The sequence below is a fragment of the Nicotiana tomentosiformis genome, chromosome 6 (assembly GCF_000390325.3).
Source record: "Nicotiana tomentosiformis chromosome 6, ASM39032v3, whole genome shotgun sequence".
Classification (NCBI taxonomy): Eukaryota; Viridiplantae; Streptophyta; class Magnoliopsida; order Solanales; family Solanaceae; genus Nicotiana; species Nicotiana tomentosiformis.
In genome coordinates this window covers 6,208,588-6,224,689 of record NC_090817.1, presented here as the reverse complement: position 1 = coordinate 6,224,689, position 16,102 = coordinate 6,208,588, and the positions used below count along the sequence as shown (strand labels likewise).

At 36.2% G+C, this 16,102-nt stretch overlaps 2 protein-coding genes and 1 pseudogene across 6 annotated transcripts in view; 1 reads left to right on the top strand and 2 right to left on the bottom strand.

The window, feature by feature from the left end:
- The window catches only part of LOC104120894 (uncharacterized), a 119,087-nt gene extending 114,642 nt beyond the window's left edge, over positions 1-4,445 (bottom strand). For 3 of the 5 annotated variants that reach the window (XM_070177068.1, XM_070177071.1, XM_070177070.1), the window contains exons 1-4: positions 4,398-4,445; positions 2,630-2,720; positions 948-1,290; positions 416-486 (exon numbers count right to left, since the gene is read on the bottom strand). In XM_070177068.1, coding sequence (XP_070033169.1) covers positions 416-486; positions 948-1,290; positions 2,630-2,687 — 472 coding nt within the window. In that variant the 5' untranslated portion in view covers positions 2,688-2,720; positions 4,398-4,445. Of the gene's footprint in view, positions 1-66; positions 316-415; positions 487-947; positions 1,291-1,590; positions 1,795-2,629; positions 2,721-4,397 lie in introns of those variants that run through there. The other 2 variants (XM_070177069.1, XM_070177072.1) reach the window with 2 other exon arrangements.
- A 572-nt stretch (positions 4,446-5,017) lies between these two features.
- LOC104111991 (pentatricopeptide repeat-containing protein At1g08070, chloroplastic-like) lies at positions 5,018-7,608 on the top strand (annotated as a pseudogene).
- A 240-nt stretch (positions 7,609-7,848) lies between these two features.
- LOC104111990 (early nodulin-93-like) lies at positions 7,849-9,104 on the bottom strand. The gene is made up of 3 exons (XM_009621815.4): positions 8,952-9,104; positions 8,799-8,860; positions 7,849-8,312 (listed from the first exon to the last, which is right to left on the bottom strand). The coding sequence occupies exons 1-3, from the start codon at positions 9,016-9,018 to the stop codon at positions 8,136-8,138; spliced, it is 306 nt and encodes a 101-aa protein (XP_009620110.1). The 5' UTR covers positions 9,019-9,104; the 3' UTR covers positions 7,849-8,135.
- Between the last annotated feature and the right edge of the window lie 6,998 nt (positions 9,105-16,102).

The window sequence follows — 16,102 nt, the reverse complement described above, 5'->3', positions numbered from 1 at the left end:
TAGTGTGTGAGGCTACATAATATTATTCATTAAACCATGCAGTTGTTGAAACTTGAGAGACAGAAAGAATGCGAAATCTGAAGGGATTTCATTCATTGAACACTTTGCACCATTACAATGCTAAAAACCCTTCTTTGAGCAACTACAGGGAAATGCTACTAAAAACTGTTAAAGCAAAAAAAAAAAAAAAAAAAAAAAATGAGCCTAAAAGAAAAAGAAGAAGGGTCATTGACGTTATGAGTTCTGGTAAATCCTCAGTAATAACTTCAGGTTGCCGCGTTGCTCAATATAAATGACTTTCTCTCAGATCACCTCCTGGAAAACAGAGAAATTAACAGATGTTAGTAAATAAACAATGGTGTTGGATAGTAAAATGTTGATATGAAGTATCAGAATCACATGGAAGATGTCTCACCAAAATCCCTAGGTGTCTTGCATTTATAACATTCTGCTCTGCTTGCATAGTTGTGCATACCACATTCAATTCTGTCGATCAAGAAGGAAGCTATGTCAGTTAAAATCTCAAATATAAAATGTCACCTGCACATGTCAGTAGTAAAAGGAGGAGAGTTGCGGCAGGCTAACAGTCAGCGTAAAACTAGTCATTATTGTGATGAATCCTCGTAATACAATGTTTTCTGGGAGTCCTAGTCTGATCGGAGATTTATATGTCAGTAACAAATATAGTGAAAACTTCTAGTACTTTTAAATTCTATTTTTATAATATTTGTTTGAAATGAGTTTAATTGCAGCGACATGATTAGTGAAGATTCATAATAGCCGACCCCAACTTGCTTCGGATTAAGGCATAGATGTTGTTGTTGTTGCAATATTGGACCAAAATGAGCTTAAATGGAGCAACATGAACAGTGAAGATTCATGTAGCCGACCCTGACTTGTTAGGAATTGAGACGTAGTTGTTGTTATTGAAGTAAATATAAACCAACCTGCTGCAAATCCAATCACCACTCTTCCAACCAGGAACAGCACTTGCATCATATCCATAGCCGGCTGATGCCATCATTCCTGTCCCGATACCATAATAATCACTTTTTAAGGCACCACATCTATAGCAGTTTCTTCGACTTGCATAGTTGTGAGAACCACAGTTCATAGCACTGCAATACCAGTCCCCAGCTAAGACTTCTGTTTTGTTTAGTCCATACATGGCAACATCAGCCGACGTTGCATACTTAGGGCAGCTGCATCGTTGGCATGCATCCCTTTTCTTGAAATTTATGTGTTGGCATGCAGCACACATCCAATCTCCACTGCTCATTTTATGTCTACCTAAAAGTGAACATGGAAAGATGATGAGAACAAATTTTCATATGGGAAGTAAAATAGGCCATTGTAAGAGGCATGAAAAAACAACCGAGAAATCTTATTATTGTTTATCCATCTTTGAGGCCTCATTCTATGAAATACTGTCTATATGCTAGAACTGCATTGCTTACACATGAAATACTGTCTATATGCTAGGCCTCATTTTTTGAAAAACTTGGACTCAAGGCTGCATTTTGTTTTTGTGCAGAAGCTGTAAATCATGAAAATGAAATGCAGAAGGAAACTAAATCATCGATGCCTCACCTTGTGAAGAACTGAGCGTCTCAACTAGACGTAAACTTGAAGCTCTCAAGAAATGGTTTGCTGTAGGTAGTAATTTTGATGAATGTTTTGGGGAGGTATATATAGTTTGGAAGAACTCATTATTGGGCCCCAAAGTGTCCTTTTTGATCTGTGAGCTTCAGACAGTTTCCTTAAATGGGATTCCACAAGATAGCGCAAATTTTCCAAATATTATTGGATAAACCTCCTACTTCCCTTCCTTCTTGACTGTAGGAAGTTGTCAACTGTCATATTCATTCATGTGAAGCACTATTTTCTTGCAGAAGTCCAATAATGCCCCTCCTTACCTGTTCGACGGTCCATTATTCTACTAAAAAGAGCTCAAAATATTATTCTTTGTTCTGTATCCACTTCTTGTAGGTGTTATGAGGGGAAGATGTTATGTGAAAGGTGTGGTTTTGCTACGATCGATGGACCCTTGAGATGATTTGGATGCACACACTTAGACATAAAATGAGTATGTGCCATCCACATGGCCGGTGCAAGCAACTGCTTGACACGAAGGCTAATGCCGTTCAGGTGGGAAATGGTCCAGGTTCTAAAGGGTAAAAACTGTAACAATTTTACCACCAAGGAATCAATTCCCTCATAATGCAAATTCAAGTCATATTATTCTTCTGTGCTATATTATTCTTAATAATTCAAAAGTGAACCAAAAGTGGACTTCTTTTCATCTCCTGCTTAGTCATATCTGTGCTTGCTTGTCTATTTTCACATAATACCAGTTTTAGAGCTCTTAATCACACATCTAGCTTTTCCTCCATTTGTAAAACAAAGAGCACTATAGATATTATCAGACCAGTCCTTAGTTTCACCAAATAGATTGCCAAGAATCTAAAAGCCTTTTATTGGCACACTAAGGTGATACATGAATTCGGAACAAATGTGAGAGTTGCATTATTCCTGACAGTATTGAATACATCAATTTTAAGAGAAATACCTCTTTCTTGACAGGTACCTTAAACAATGTATTTAAGGTATACGATCACAGGGTGTTTACCTTTGTTTTTCATCAATAAAGAAATCAGTATTCTCTGAAGATTCTGAATGCGATGCATGGCACAGGATTTGAACTTTATGACTTCGAAGCCCTGTAATTGTTTATATGATAAGTCAAAAGGTTAACCATCTTTGGCAATAATCAACTTAATGATCTCTCGCTTTACAGAAAAGGAAAAGAAGTGTAAGGTTATAACTTGACATGGTTCAAAAGCCTTAAAAGGAGAATGCTAATATCTGAATTCCCTTACTAAAGGGACAGTTGATTGTGCATTTATGTTAGGATAGTTTCAGCTAAGGTTCTAACTGGACAGCGGTTCCAATCAGTTTTCAATCAATGATCCAAGAATTGATAAATTGTCTTAACTTTCAAGAAATGAGTGAATACTACACAATGTATTGCCATTGATGAGTCAGAAAAAAATCCAGGCCTCCCATACAAACACATAATATGGTGTTCTTATTGGGATAAATACAATATTAATATGAGATTGACAATAAGTTGAAGCCATTTGACCAATTATCGGGGCCACAAATGCTGACATGGCAACCATAGATGATTCCACCTAAGCACAGAAGCTCGCGTGTTGACATAGGATTTGATAAGGAGGAATCCTAATCACCATTTTTAACCAGACAAGATGAATATTCTGGATAAGAAAACCTCAGATAAAACTCCATCCTTTATTCTATATATGCGACCATTCTGTAAAGGGGGCCAATCCTCCTCAATAATACTTGCCAGAATCTAAATCCTAACGGCGATGATAAAAATAGCCGTTGCTTTTGAATTTTGCATATTCCTATAGTGCTGTCAGAAGGTAAGTTTTAGCAAATGCTACTTTTGCAAATAGTGCTTAATTAAGATATATTCTTCTTATCCGTACAAATGACTCTTATATCTCATCAGAATAAAGGGTCCTAAAGATTGATTGATATTGATTCTAAGTAAATTCACTTGTAGTGGTAAAAGAAAGAATCGCAAAAAAGCCAGAAAATCATTTTGGATAGCCATTGTAGTGCCCACTATGACCTGTTTTCTTATTGGTCTTCAGCATCGAAATAACCACACAGAAATGAGTGCAGTTGGATCAAACACCACTTCAAAAAACTAACGCGCCGATCAACTCTCAAGCAATGCAGCAGCAGGTAGCCACAGCTGCAAAGATATCGCGATGCCAAACAGCTATGGATCCAAGATTACACATTTGAAATTACGGGTTTAGAATTTAATGTTTGTTGAAATTTTAGTGGTATTTGACATATGTATCTATGCTTTTTGTCGAAAATATTGGGAGGTTGAGCGCATTGACTATATACTCCGTCCGCCTCTGGTGCCAGGCGCTTTTATCTTCTGACTTCTCACAGATAACTCCACAATCTTGGTTATTAGGTGGCAAGCAACTCCAGCTAATTATTCTTTTGAAAATTCTCATTCTAGTCTCAATACTAACTATTTCAGTTGCCTCATTTATCTCAAAAGTCAACCCACAAATCTCTCCTACATTCCCTTCTATCATCTTAGAGGCGGATGCAGCATTGGGAAAATGGTTCATTTGAACCCTATATTTTCGACACGGAGCATAGATATATATGCTGCATCAACAACTGGTAAATCCGAACTCACAACTTCCAAAGTATAATGAGTTCGGCGCTAAGATAAATTCTTGATCAGGCTCTGTTAACAGTGACAAGTGCTATATATTTTGGCACAATAAATTTGTAGCAAAAGCCATACCAGTAGTTCCAAAAGCAAAAGGTTACATTACCTTGTTGGATATATAGTTCAATTGGTAGTTATACCTCCAGTGCCCATACTGAACCTGGATAACATAACAAATTTGTACTCAAATACTTTGTAACAGACCAATAGTGTGTAGCAGAATTACTTTTGAGCCAATTGCAAAAGGCTGCAGCTTGTAAAAACAGAATATATTCTTATACACATAAGTTAATATTCTTGTGATCCTAATAAACAAATTCCCATAATGTTCATGTATAGGTTTCATCACACTTAGAAAGATTCATTTTTGAGACAATGTATTGAACTGAAAACAAGTTGTTAGACATCTACCAACCCTTAGTCTCACCCCTCTGAAAAAATTTCTTTCCTTTTTTCCCCCTCTTCTAAAGGCAAAAGAGTAAGAGAAAATGGGACCCTTAATACAGTTGTTTTTCTGCACCAAATAAAAAAACTTGTCAACAACCATTAAACCACATTTGAGAACTTATCTCATCCACATTATCAATGTTTTTTTCTTCCAATTTGTCTGTTACACCCTCAATTTTGATAGTTTTTCCGTTGTCCGTCCTCATTACGATCCAACTTTAAATTTTTCCTTTCTGAGGATTTCACTCACAAAAAAAAGATTCTATATATCTCCTCATCTGCCTGCCTAAGCATTCACCCCGAGTGTTCCATGCTCTTGTCCACCTCCCCTAGGTGGGGCAAGGCGGTGAAAGGGGTAAACATTTAGTAGCACCCGATATTTACACCAAATTAACGAATAAATGATATATTTTTGCACCTAGGTGCAATAAATTTTTCTTTGGGCCAAAATTCATTTCGAGTTTAATAATACACACAGATAGTTCACGTGGTAAAGAAAATTACATGCTATAAAAGATAAAGGTAACCAGATAGCGTAAAATTTCTTAATGGTTCTTTTTCCTATGATATCAAGATTGATTGTATCAAACTACAACACAAAAACAATGACACTCACTTTCTCCATTCCCTCAACTGCACCTTTAACTATCCTCCACTTTCTCCCAGGCACAGATCCCCCTTACAAATTACTCCAAACCCACCCATCTTTTGCTCTTTTATCAAAATGCAAAAACATGGAAGACCTGAAAAAAGTGCATTCTCAGTTCATTAAATTTGGTTTACACAATTCCCAATTTGCACTAAGCAAACTAGTTGAATTTTGTGCAGTTAATCCCAATGATGACTTATCATATGCTTTATCAATCTTTAACACTACTGAAAACCCTAATCACGTTATGTTTAACATGATAATTAGGGGATACTCATTGAGTGAATATCCAAATTTAGCCATTGAATTTTATGAAAAATTGCTTTTTTCCGGTAATTTACCGAATTCTTATACATTTCCATTTGTTTTTAAATCTTGTGCTAAAATTATGGATACCCAGATGGGTAAAATGATTCATGGGCATGTTTTTAAACTTGGGTTGATGAATGATGTTTATGTACATGCTTCACTTATTAACATGTATGCTCAGAATGGTGAATTGGATGATGTTAGATTGGTGTTTGATAAAAGTTCTAAAAGAGATGCTGTGTCTTTCACGGCATTGATTAATGGGTATGCATTGAAGGGCCGTGTGGATGATGCTCGTAAACTGTTTGATGAAATGCCTGTAAGAGATGTTGTTTCGTGGAATGCTATGATTTCAGGGTATACTCAGATGGGTCGGTTTGAGGAGGCGTTAATGTTATTTGAGGAGATGAGAAATGTGAATGTGACACCTTCAGTGAGCACGTTATTGAGTGTTCTCTCTGCTTGTGCTCGTGCAGGTGAACTTAAATTAGGGAGTCGTGTGCGGTCGTGGATTGAAGATCATGGTCTTGGTCTGAATATTCGTCTTGTGAATGCCCTTATTGATATGTATGCAAAATGTGGCAATCTTGATAGTGCAAGGGACTTATTCGAGGGTCTAGAGGAGAAAGATCTTGTATCGTGGAATGTTATGATTGGGGGTTATACACATACGGGCAATTATAGAGAAGCGTTGGCTGTTTTTCATCGAATGCAGCAGGCAAATATGGCGCCTAATGATGTTACTTTGTTGAGCATCCTTCCGGCTTGTGCACATTTAGGTGCTCTAGATCTTGGCAAGTGGATACATGCCTATATTAACAAGCATTATCAACACTTACAAAACACTTCTCTTTGGACTACTCTGATAAATATGTATGCAAAATGTGGAGCCATCACAGCAGCAAAACAAGTCTTTCAGGGAATGAAAACTAAAACTCTAGCTTCATATAATGTTATGATCTCAGGGCTAGCAATGCATGGCAACAGCGTGTAGTCACGCTGGTTTAGTGGATCTTGGTCAAGAATATTTTAATACCATGATCCAAAGCTACAAGTACACACCAAAATTGCAACATTATGGATGTATGATTGACCTTTTAGGACGAGCAGGGAAATTTGATGAAGCAATGGCCATGATTGAAAGCATGGACGTGAAACCCGATGGTGCAATATGGGGTTCCTTACTAGGGGCTTGTAGAATCCACAAGAATCTTGAGTTAGGTGAATATGCTGCCAAGAACCTATTTGAACTGGAGCGTGAAAATCCCGGTCCTTATGTGCGCTTATCCAACATTTATGCAGGTGCTGGAGAATGGGACAAAGTAGCATTGATAAGAACCTTTTTAAATGATAAAGGAATGAAGAAAGTTCCTGGCTGTACCTCCATTGAGATTGATAGAGTAGTCCATGAGTTTCTTGTTAGTGATAGAATGCATCCGGAAAGCAACGAAATTTATAAAATGCTAGATGAAGTTGATAGGCTATTGGAAATGGCTGGCCATGTTCCAGATACATCTGAGGTACATTATGAAATGGATGAGGAGTGGAAGGAAGGAAAGCTAAGTGAACATAGCGAGATGTTGGCGCTTGCCTTTGGATTGATCAGTACCAAACCAGGGACAACTCTCAGGATTGTTAAGAATCTTAGAGTGTGGGGCAATTGTCATGAGGCCACGAAGCTAAATATCTAAGATATTTAATAGGGAAATCATTGCAAGAGATAGGAACCGATTTCACCATTTCAAGGACGGTGCTTGCTCATGCATGGACTACTGGTGAACTGATAAAGATCAAGCAAGTGATGGCTCAGTATATGCTCTCATGTATTTGGGAGAAGCAAATGATAATAGCCATTAAAGATGCTCTACTTCTATAGCTGAGAAAATAACTTCGTGTTGCAGATTATCCAAAAGGTAGATTACTAAGATGGAGACATAAATTTTGTACATTATTCTCTGTAAATTGCCTTGACAGTTTCAAATACTGCAATAGTGATAGCTAAGCTTTACAAAATATACTGTAATCTTGAAATGGTCATGAAGAAGATATTGTTGCCAGTGGCATTAAATGATTCGCGAATTGCAAGAAGGCATCAAAACCAGGTTATTTCATCTGATCAAGGTTATCAAGTTTAAGAAAAGAAGCCAATGCATTGTTAGAGAAAAACCAACTTTATTATATTCACAATATTAGATATTGATGCTGGTAATACATAGACGGAATGACATTTTTTTGGTGTGCACTATGCACTATTGCAGGGGATCAGTAGAGGTTTCGACTTATCCCACGTGACTCGAACCTCTGACCTACTGATTGGACACGGAAGCGTCTCATCAACTGAGCCAACCTCTCGTATCAATCGCGTAATTCTGTACTTAAAACGGGGATTACAGTAATGTTGATATCAGATAAAACTTAGTGCTAAAATACTACAAGAGTTTAGTGATTCAATTGTTGAGCCTTAGCCCTGTTGAAGGAGTTTTGCCTTGCGGTTGCAAGAACAGTCTTGTCTGCTACAATAAAATATGCCATTCCAGCAGCTGTAGAGACAATGAGTGCTTTAGCAGTTGGATTGAGATTAGCTCTTGCCCAAGGTGACATCTTCCCACAAGCCAACTGCATAATATTTCATCAAAATTTGAAACATTAGAACACAACTATATATTTGTATGTTTGGTACGACGAAAAATATTGCTCTCATTTTCTGGTGGTTGGTAAATATTTTCTCAAAAAGCGTGAAGATGACTCGTTTTTAGGTGGAAGTCGCTTTCCTTCACAATTATCAATTTATAACTAATACTTAGATATTATTAATCTTTAATACTCCATCGGTATCTTGAAACCAGTCCATAATAAGTGACTTTTTATACTTTGGCACACCTCTTACAGAGAAAAAAAAAAAGATATATTCACTAAATTATCCTTAATTAATTGTTACTTTGACACATTGAGATATGTAAGTAAGGACAAATTTTGAAAAAATAAAATTAATTCTTTCTTGATTATGTAAAAGGACACTTATTTTAGACCAAAATAAAAAGGCCAAAAGATCACTTATTATGCTCCGAAAGAGTACGTATTGAAATAGATAGTGTAGCTTACAGTTGGAATGGCAGTTGCAACTGATGCAACAACTGCTGCTTTTGCTCCTGCAACTACTCCTTCTGTATATACAAACATGATATTTAAAACATTCATTAGATGATCAAATTAATGGAAAATTCAAGGTGGTACAAGCAAAGAAAGACAAAGTACCATGAGAGCAACGCTTAGCCATGGCTAGTTTTTGGTCCACTGAAGCTAAACTCACATTCTTTGCCATTTTAGTTTGTATTTGAAAAACTTTCAACTGAAGATGAAGATAGGAAAGTAATAATTCTGCTTTGAAAGAATTGATGAGTTTGTGAGTATAGTAAGAACGAATATTTATAGGCATTTCAGGTGTTGGAGTTTGGACAATAGTTTGATGGTTTTGGTTTATTTCCAACGTCCGAGTCACTTGTTTCTTTTCACACTTTTTCTTTTACTTCTAATTAGAGCGTACTGTGATTTTTTCAGTTTTACTAATATTATTATAACTTATAATATAAGTAGTTTATTCACAGGGTACATGAACCAGATCGATTCTAAAAATTAAAGTATTGGACTTCGGAGCACATGTTGAATTCTGTAAATATGTGAGTCTTTATTAGTGAGGAAACTCTATATTCTTGGATATAATGGACTCGCAATAAAAGAAAGTGAGAAAATATACAATAATTGACTCTTCATGTGTTTAGTACGACGAAAGTTATTTTTCATTTAAAAAAAATTGAAAATATTCTTGCAGAAAGCATTTTCGTGAAACATGTATTTCGGTGTCTGATTGATGAGTGGAGGATAATTTTCGGTAAGAATATATATTAAAAAGGCACTCAAGGGAATGACTTAGGCACTCAAGGCAATCCGATTGCTCATTCAAAATATTATTGATATGAAGTAATCTCACGAGTGATATGTAGATTTATTTTTAATGCGCGTGCTCGAAAATTTAGAAAATTATAAAAGTATACTTATTTGCTAATTTTCTCCAAAACAATGAGCCAAGAATATTCAAAGCATGCATGAATGATCGTACAATGAATAATCAAATTATATTTTTACCGCATGCAAATTTGTTAGAAGTTAGAATATGCTATGAACCAAATCACAAAATACATGGCTACATGACTGCTTGCGCCAAAAATGATCTCAATTCCAATCGACAAAAGAAATATTCTTTTTTAATGACAAACGAAATAAGCTTATTGTGACCGAACTAAAAAACCAAAAGAAAAAATTATTTACATGAAAGAATTGTTTTAACTTCTTATAGAGATTCACGCGACGATCATTATCCTCATTATCTAAGACCGCAAACTATCAAATTGTTTGGCTTCAGAACCGAATCGAGACAGCGAAAATAAAGAGATGTAACACAAATACACATTTCGAATAATTAATTATGCTATTTTAAAAAGTTTTTCTCATTTATATAAGGTACACGCGCAACACGCATATACTAAGACTAGTGAAGAAAATTAAATATCGTCCATAAGTGACAGAAATTATTTTTTCCTTTTTCATAAAAAAAAATATTTTACTCTTTAATCAAGCACCAAAAAATAAGGAGGCCAATAGTTTTGGGAACTTTAGGACAAAAGGCACTCCCAAACCGCAAAAACAATGGGTAAAGGCCATTTATCTAATTGCGTGCCTTTAAGATAACGTACCTGCTACCTAGTCTCAAATTTTAACACCTGCCCAAAAGGTAAATTGTCATTTCCTCAATTTTGATGAATTAATCATTGATACACTCATACTCTACCAAAATGTTTTTGCAAGAGGGATTTATAGTGGGCGTTCGCACATAAGAATTGTAAAATTCCGAAAAAAAATGAAAAAAAATTTCAGTGAAAATAATATTTGAAAACTAGAGTTGTGTTTGGACATGAATATAATTTTGGGTTGTTTTTAAATTTTTGTGAGTAATTTGAGTGAAAATTTTAAAAAATAGCTTTTTGGAGTTTTTAAAATTTTCGAAAATTCCAAAATTTATCTTCAGGTGAAAATTTAAAAATTTATGGCCAAACACTGATTTCGGAAAAAAAAAAAAATTCTTATGTCCAAATGGACTCTTAATTTTGTAATCGGTCCTGAAAATGAAATTGTCGCATTTGATAGGAGATGCTTTACCACTGTAATTCTCTACACATGAATAGCTAGCAATACCCTATTTATAATGGTAGGAAACCTTCTTTAATAAAAAAAAACTGAAAAACTTGTACCTATATAAATTCGACTATAAATCATATTTAGATATGAATTAAATAATTTAATAATTATTAAATTCTAAACAATTTAGATTTTTTGCTCCAACTTTGAATTAGTCTTCCAACAAGCACAAACTAGTTATCGACATGAACCTATTTAATTTTCTTTGTAGCTGTTTTACCCTTGCATTCTAGACTCATTATATCAAGTATTCTATCTGGCTATCCGGGGTTCCTATAACATGAATATTTTTGTTTTGTGTGCGTTCTTGACTCATTATTTCAAGTATTATATATGAGTTTTGTGATATGAATTTTTGTTTTAGGTGTTAATTAGAGTGCCCATATGAATTACTAAAAAACTTGGTTTTTTAGTGTTTTCATTAAACGTGAGGTAAAATAAGCAGTAAAGTAAACACAATGATTTTTACGTGAAAAATCACCCGGCTCAAAAGGTACAACAAACACGAACTTCAACTCCACTTGAACAGTGAGCCAAAATATATCAATTACAAGACAATAATTCAATACTCTCCAGTACTCCTACTACGACTAATTGATTTACAAGTTACTCTAACTTGTAAAGCAAACACTTACTCTAACTCACTAATTGTTTGTGACACTTTGATTACAACTCAATTTCCTAAAACACATTCACTAGACTGACTCAAGAAGAATACAACACTGGTACTCGACTAGAGTAAACAAAATGTAGCTCTTCAGTTGATGTGTAAAAGAATAATTTCATAAGTCCAAAATAGATACTCCTTTCGTTCCAGTTTATGTGAATTTATTTCTTTTTTGGTCCGTTCCAAAAAGAATGACCCCTTTCTAAATTTGGAAATAATTTTACTTAAATTTATAATTCTACCCTTAATGAGCCCCTTTTTGACTTGTTTAGGATCACAAATTCCAAAAGTCTTTATTTTTTCTTAAACTCTGTACCCAGTCAAACATGTTCACATAAATTGAAACGGAGGAAGTAGTATTTAAACTCCTAGACTTCATGATCTTCTAGGAGTCCTATGCATAGTCAGCTTCTCGTTTGATAGAACTCCTACTATTCGAAGGACTCTACAAGTTTTGGGACTCTTGTCTCTTACTGATTTATTCATATCTTCTTGGGCAACAACTCTTATCACTTGTAGCAGCCTTCTTCCATCAAATTCGGACCTGGGTAATTTTGAGATAAAATTACTGTCTTGGACAAATGTACAATCATCAACCAGAGGAGCTGGTCCTCTACCCTGAGGATCTGGTTCTTAGAACAGTTAAGAAACTACGTTAAGGACCTAGTTCTTCGAACATTGCATCTAAACAAACTTTTTTAATCATCAAAATTTCAATACTCAATAAATTTTTCCTTTTTGATGATGACAAACTTCGTACACACTAGACCCAGGTAATCACAACAAGTACCATATACAGACATATTCACAACCCACCAACCTTATCTTCCCTATTTTGGCATCATCAAAAAACAGATGTTAGACATATGAAGCACATTTAATATAAGATTCAAGGCCATACAAGCTACAACACAAACTCAAGAATTATAAAGGTAAACAGACTAGGTTGATGATCCAATATTGTACGAAGCATTAAAACAGTATAAGAGAAGCCATTTAGTAGTGTCAAAAGAAGCCCAAGACCTTGTCTTAAACCATTAGAACAAAATAAGATGCACATACTGCAAGCTGCTCAAACTAGAACATATAGAAAAAAGATTAAAGCATCACTAGGATAGCAAAGGAAACTAAGGACACTGGGAAGGAACAGGTTCATGGGTGAGAGGTAGAGGGGGTCAATACTTTCACAAGAGTGGCAATCTATTGGGCATGAGCTTCAGTATCTCTTCCGAGCTCGTCCCTAAGCTTCCTGGTTTCTTTTCTCAGCTCATCATTGTCTTCACGAAGCTTGGCATTCTTTTCAACAACCAACTCCAACCTCTTACTGAGCTGTAGCCATGCTGCTTCCCGGAAGTATAGCATATCATGTTAATCCCCTAGCCTTGATCTCCTCATAGCCACACTACTTGAGGGTAATAGCATCCAAAACATCATTGTGATTTTCATACTTAAGCTCAGGCAAGCCAATGTTGAGTTTGTCAAATAAGTCAGTCAACATGAAGCCATAAGGCATAGTATGCTTAGGCTTGGAAGTGTTTGCATCTCTTGCCATATGCTGAATCATCAGGCTAGGGAGATTGATAGGTCTACCAGTGTCAAGCAGTTCCATTGCATCCATGTCCAGCATGGTAGCTTCTTGCCTTCTCTTAGACCTCTGCAGAATACATTAATTGACAAAGTGAAACAGCAGCTTGTGGAAGGGGGTCATATTAGTCTTGTACAACTTCTGGAGAGCATCCAGTTCAAACTTTTGGGAGAACTTCCTTGTGACCACAATTCCAGTTTTAACGTCATTGTCTATGGATGGCCACTTTTTCTTCGGGTAATTGTCAAATCCTAAAGAGGAAATATTCAGAAGCATCCCCAGCTCCTCAGCATCAAACTCTTTTTCAAGCCCCCTTACCTTACTTTTGACCATATTTCCATCTAATTGGAAGTTCCCACAGAACTCCATCATAACATGAGCATATACAATGGGGAAAGCTTTGACAAACATGTGTTTTTATCCCTGTAGTTCAAGTTTTTCAACTAGATGATCCATCCCTTTTTCATTAGTGTTGGCAAAAATCTTCCCATTAAGTACTTTTCTATTCCTAAACTCTGTGAGTCTATCAATCACATATGGCATATTTTTTCTCTTTTTTCCTCTACTGGCCCTTGCAGATGGGGTAGTAGTTTTTATAGATTTGGCAACTTTTCTCTTTTGTGTAGAAGACTTTTCTTGCAAAGCAGACTCAGAATCATCTTCTTCATCCAACTCAACCACAGGTTCCGCAATTAAAACTTGCTTCCTTGGCTTCTTGGCACCTCTGGACTCCTTCAACAACCTTTCTTTTACTCCTTATAAGAGGAGTCGTGGCGGGAGGAGCCACTTCTTTCTTTGTTGGGACATACTTTGTTGCTTTCACATGAGTCTTCCTAGGTTTCTTCCCTACCTCAGACAAGGGCAAGTCATCTTCATCACTGTTGACCTCCTCATCTCCACTGAAAGGAGTTAACAAAGGCTCGGGTTCTTTGGTCCTTTTCTCTCCACTTGCTTCTTCTAAAGGGGCTATGATATTGTTCCCAATAGTCATAGAGCCTTCAGATTCCTCACTTATATTTTCATTCACTTCCTCACTTGCTTCATCCACTCCTTCACTCTCACTTGCCTTTTCTTTATCCTCACCTTCACTCTTAGAAGTACCCTCTTTTTCACTATTCTTTTCTTCTTCTATAGAATCATCCATTTGTTCACATATCCTATCTTCTGTCTCACTCTCCTTATCTTTACCAGAATCTCCCTCATTCTCACTCTTTTCCTCTTCATTAGCTATGTCTTGAGTAGTATGTTCCCCATGACTGCCTACAACTCATTCTTCCTTTTCACCCCCAGTATCATCTTCATCCTACGTCCAACTGAATGAAAGACCATCAGATGTCTCCTTTTGCACTGGTTCTTTACTCTCTTCCCTCTCAAACACAGGCACCACAATAGTGGTCTCTACCTCTTTCTCCAGATTTTCTGCACTATATTCTACACTTAGTTCCTCCACTTGTGGTTTATCACTTGTGGGTGGAAGCGTGTCTAATGGTGAAACATCTATAGAGAATGCCAGAACATTTAATTTTGAAGGAGGGAGTTGTACGTGACTTGTAGTGACTGGCACTGATTCCCCCTGAACCACATCTTCCTTGACCATTGTGTCTACTTGAGCAGTAGCATCAGGCACTACCTTGACATTCTTGACAGATTTTCTTGGTGTAGCCTTAATCTTGGTTGACGTAGAGGTATTTTTCGAAGTAGGCACATATGCATGGGTGGTTAGTTTTGGAAGTGAAGGTGCAGTAAAGGTGGGGATGGTGAGAGCAGCAGGAACAAGGGATGATGGTGTAGGTATAGTGTAGGATATCAATGGAGAAGCAGCTGGTATTGGTACAGGTTCACTTGATGGTTTGACTTTTCTTTGATTTGGCCTTCAAGTTCTTGGATTTGACTTCAGTCTTGGATGATGATTTGGATTTAGAAGGGGTTTGGCTAGATTTAGGCATGGTGATCAGAGAAAAAAATCGATGAAGGGAGAAGAGAGAATTATTACTTGATTATTGCTTAGGGTCTGAGTTGAACAGTAAGGCCTGAGAAGCTGATCATAAGGGACTTTTAAAGACGTTACTCCTAATTTGACTGGAAGAGAGAGGGTGACCGAATTTGAGTTCTAATGTAACTATTATAATAATTACTTTGGCTGTTAGGATTTCAGGAGTAATTAAACTCTAATTGCTCTAGGATTCCCCATTTCTCTTTGACTAGATGACAGATAGATAACAAGATTAGAAGTATGATCATTACAATAATTTAGGATATTAAGTCCTAGTGAATTAAGACAAGATGGTACATACCTGAGTCGAAGAACTAACTCCTTAGTAACTCTTTACTTGTTTCTGCAATAAAGCTTCAGCACTACAAATTAGTATCATACAACATAGTTATCAACCACATTTTTCTAAGCATGTGTGTGTTCTTAATACAAGTATGAGTCTGAATCAAACACATTGTAGTTGACTATCTATATCTAATTATACTTTTTCTTGCCAATCATTGGGGTTCAACTAGTTGGAAGTATTAGTTATACCTAGTTCTAGTTTGTTCCTTTCAAAGTGATCCTTACTCAGAGATTTAGTAAAAATATCTGCAATTTGATCTTCAGTTTTATAAAAGTTAATTGAGATATTCCCCTTTTCAACATTGTCTCTGAGAAAGTGGTGCCCAATGTCAATGTGCTTGGTTCTCTTGTGCTAACATGGATTTTTAGCAATGCTTATAGCACTAATGTTGGCACAAAAAATGGGAACACAATCAATAAAAATACTATAGTCCCTTAGTTGGTGTCTTATCCATAGCAACTGAGCACGGCAGGATGCTACTGCCACATATTTAGCGCCATCTATAGATAAGGCCACTGAGTTTTGCTTCTTTGTTCCCCAAGATACCAAACAAGAATCTAGA

Bases quoted from the DNA above. Each gene is read 5' to 3' on its own strand.
- LOC104111990 (XM_009621815.4), bottom strand. From the start codon at position 9,018: ATGGCAAAGAATGTGAGTTTAGCTTCAGTGGACCAAAAACTAGCCATG. The intron at 8,861-8,951 runs GTACTTTGTCTT...TTGTATATACAG, and splicing joins GGCTAAGCGTTGCTCTCATG to AAGGAGTAGTTGCAGGAGCA. The intron at 8,313-8,798 runs GTAAGCTACACT...AATATTATGCAG, and splicing joins TTGCAACTGCCATTCCAACT to TTGGCTTGTGGGAAGATGTC.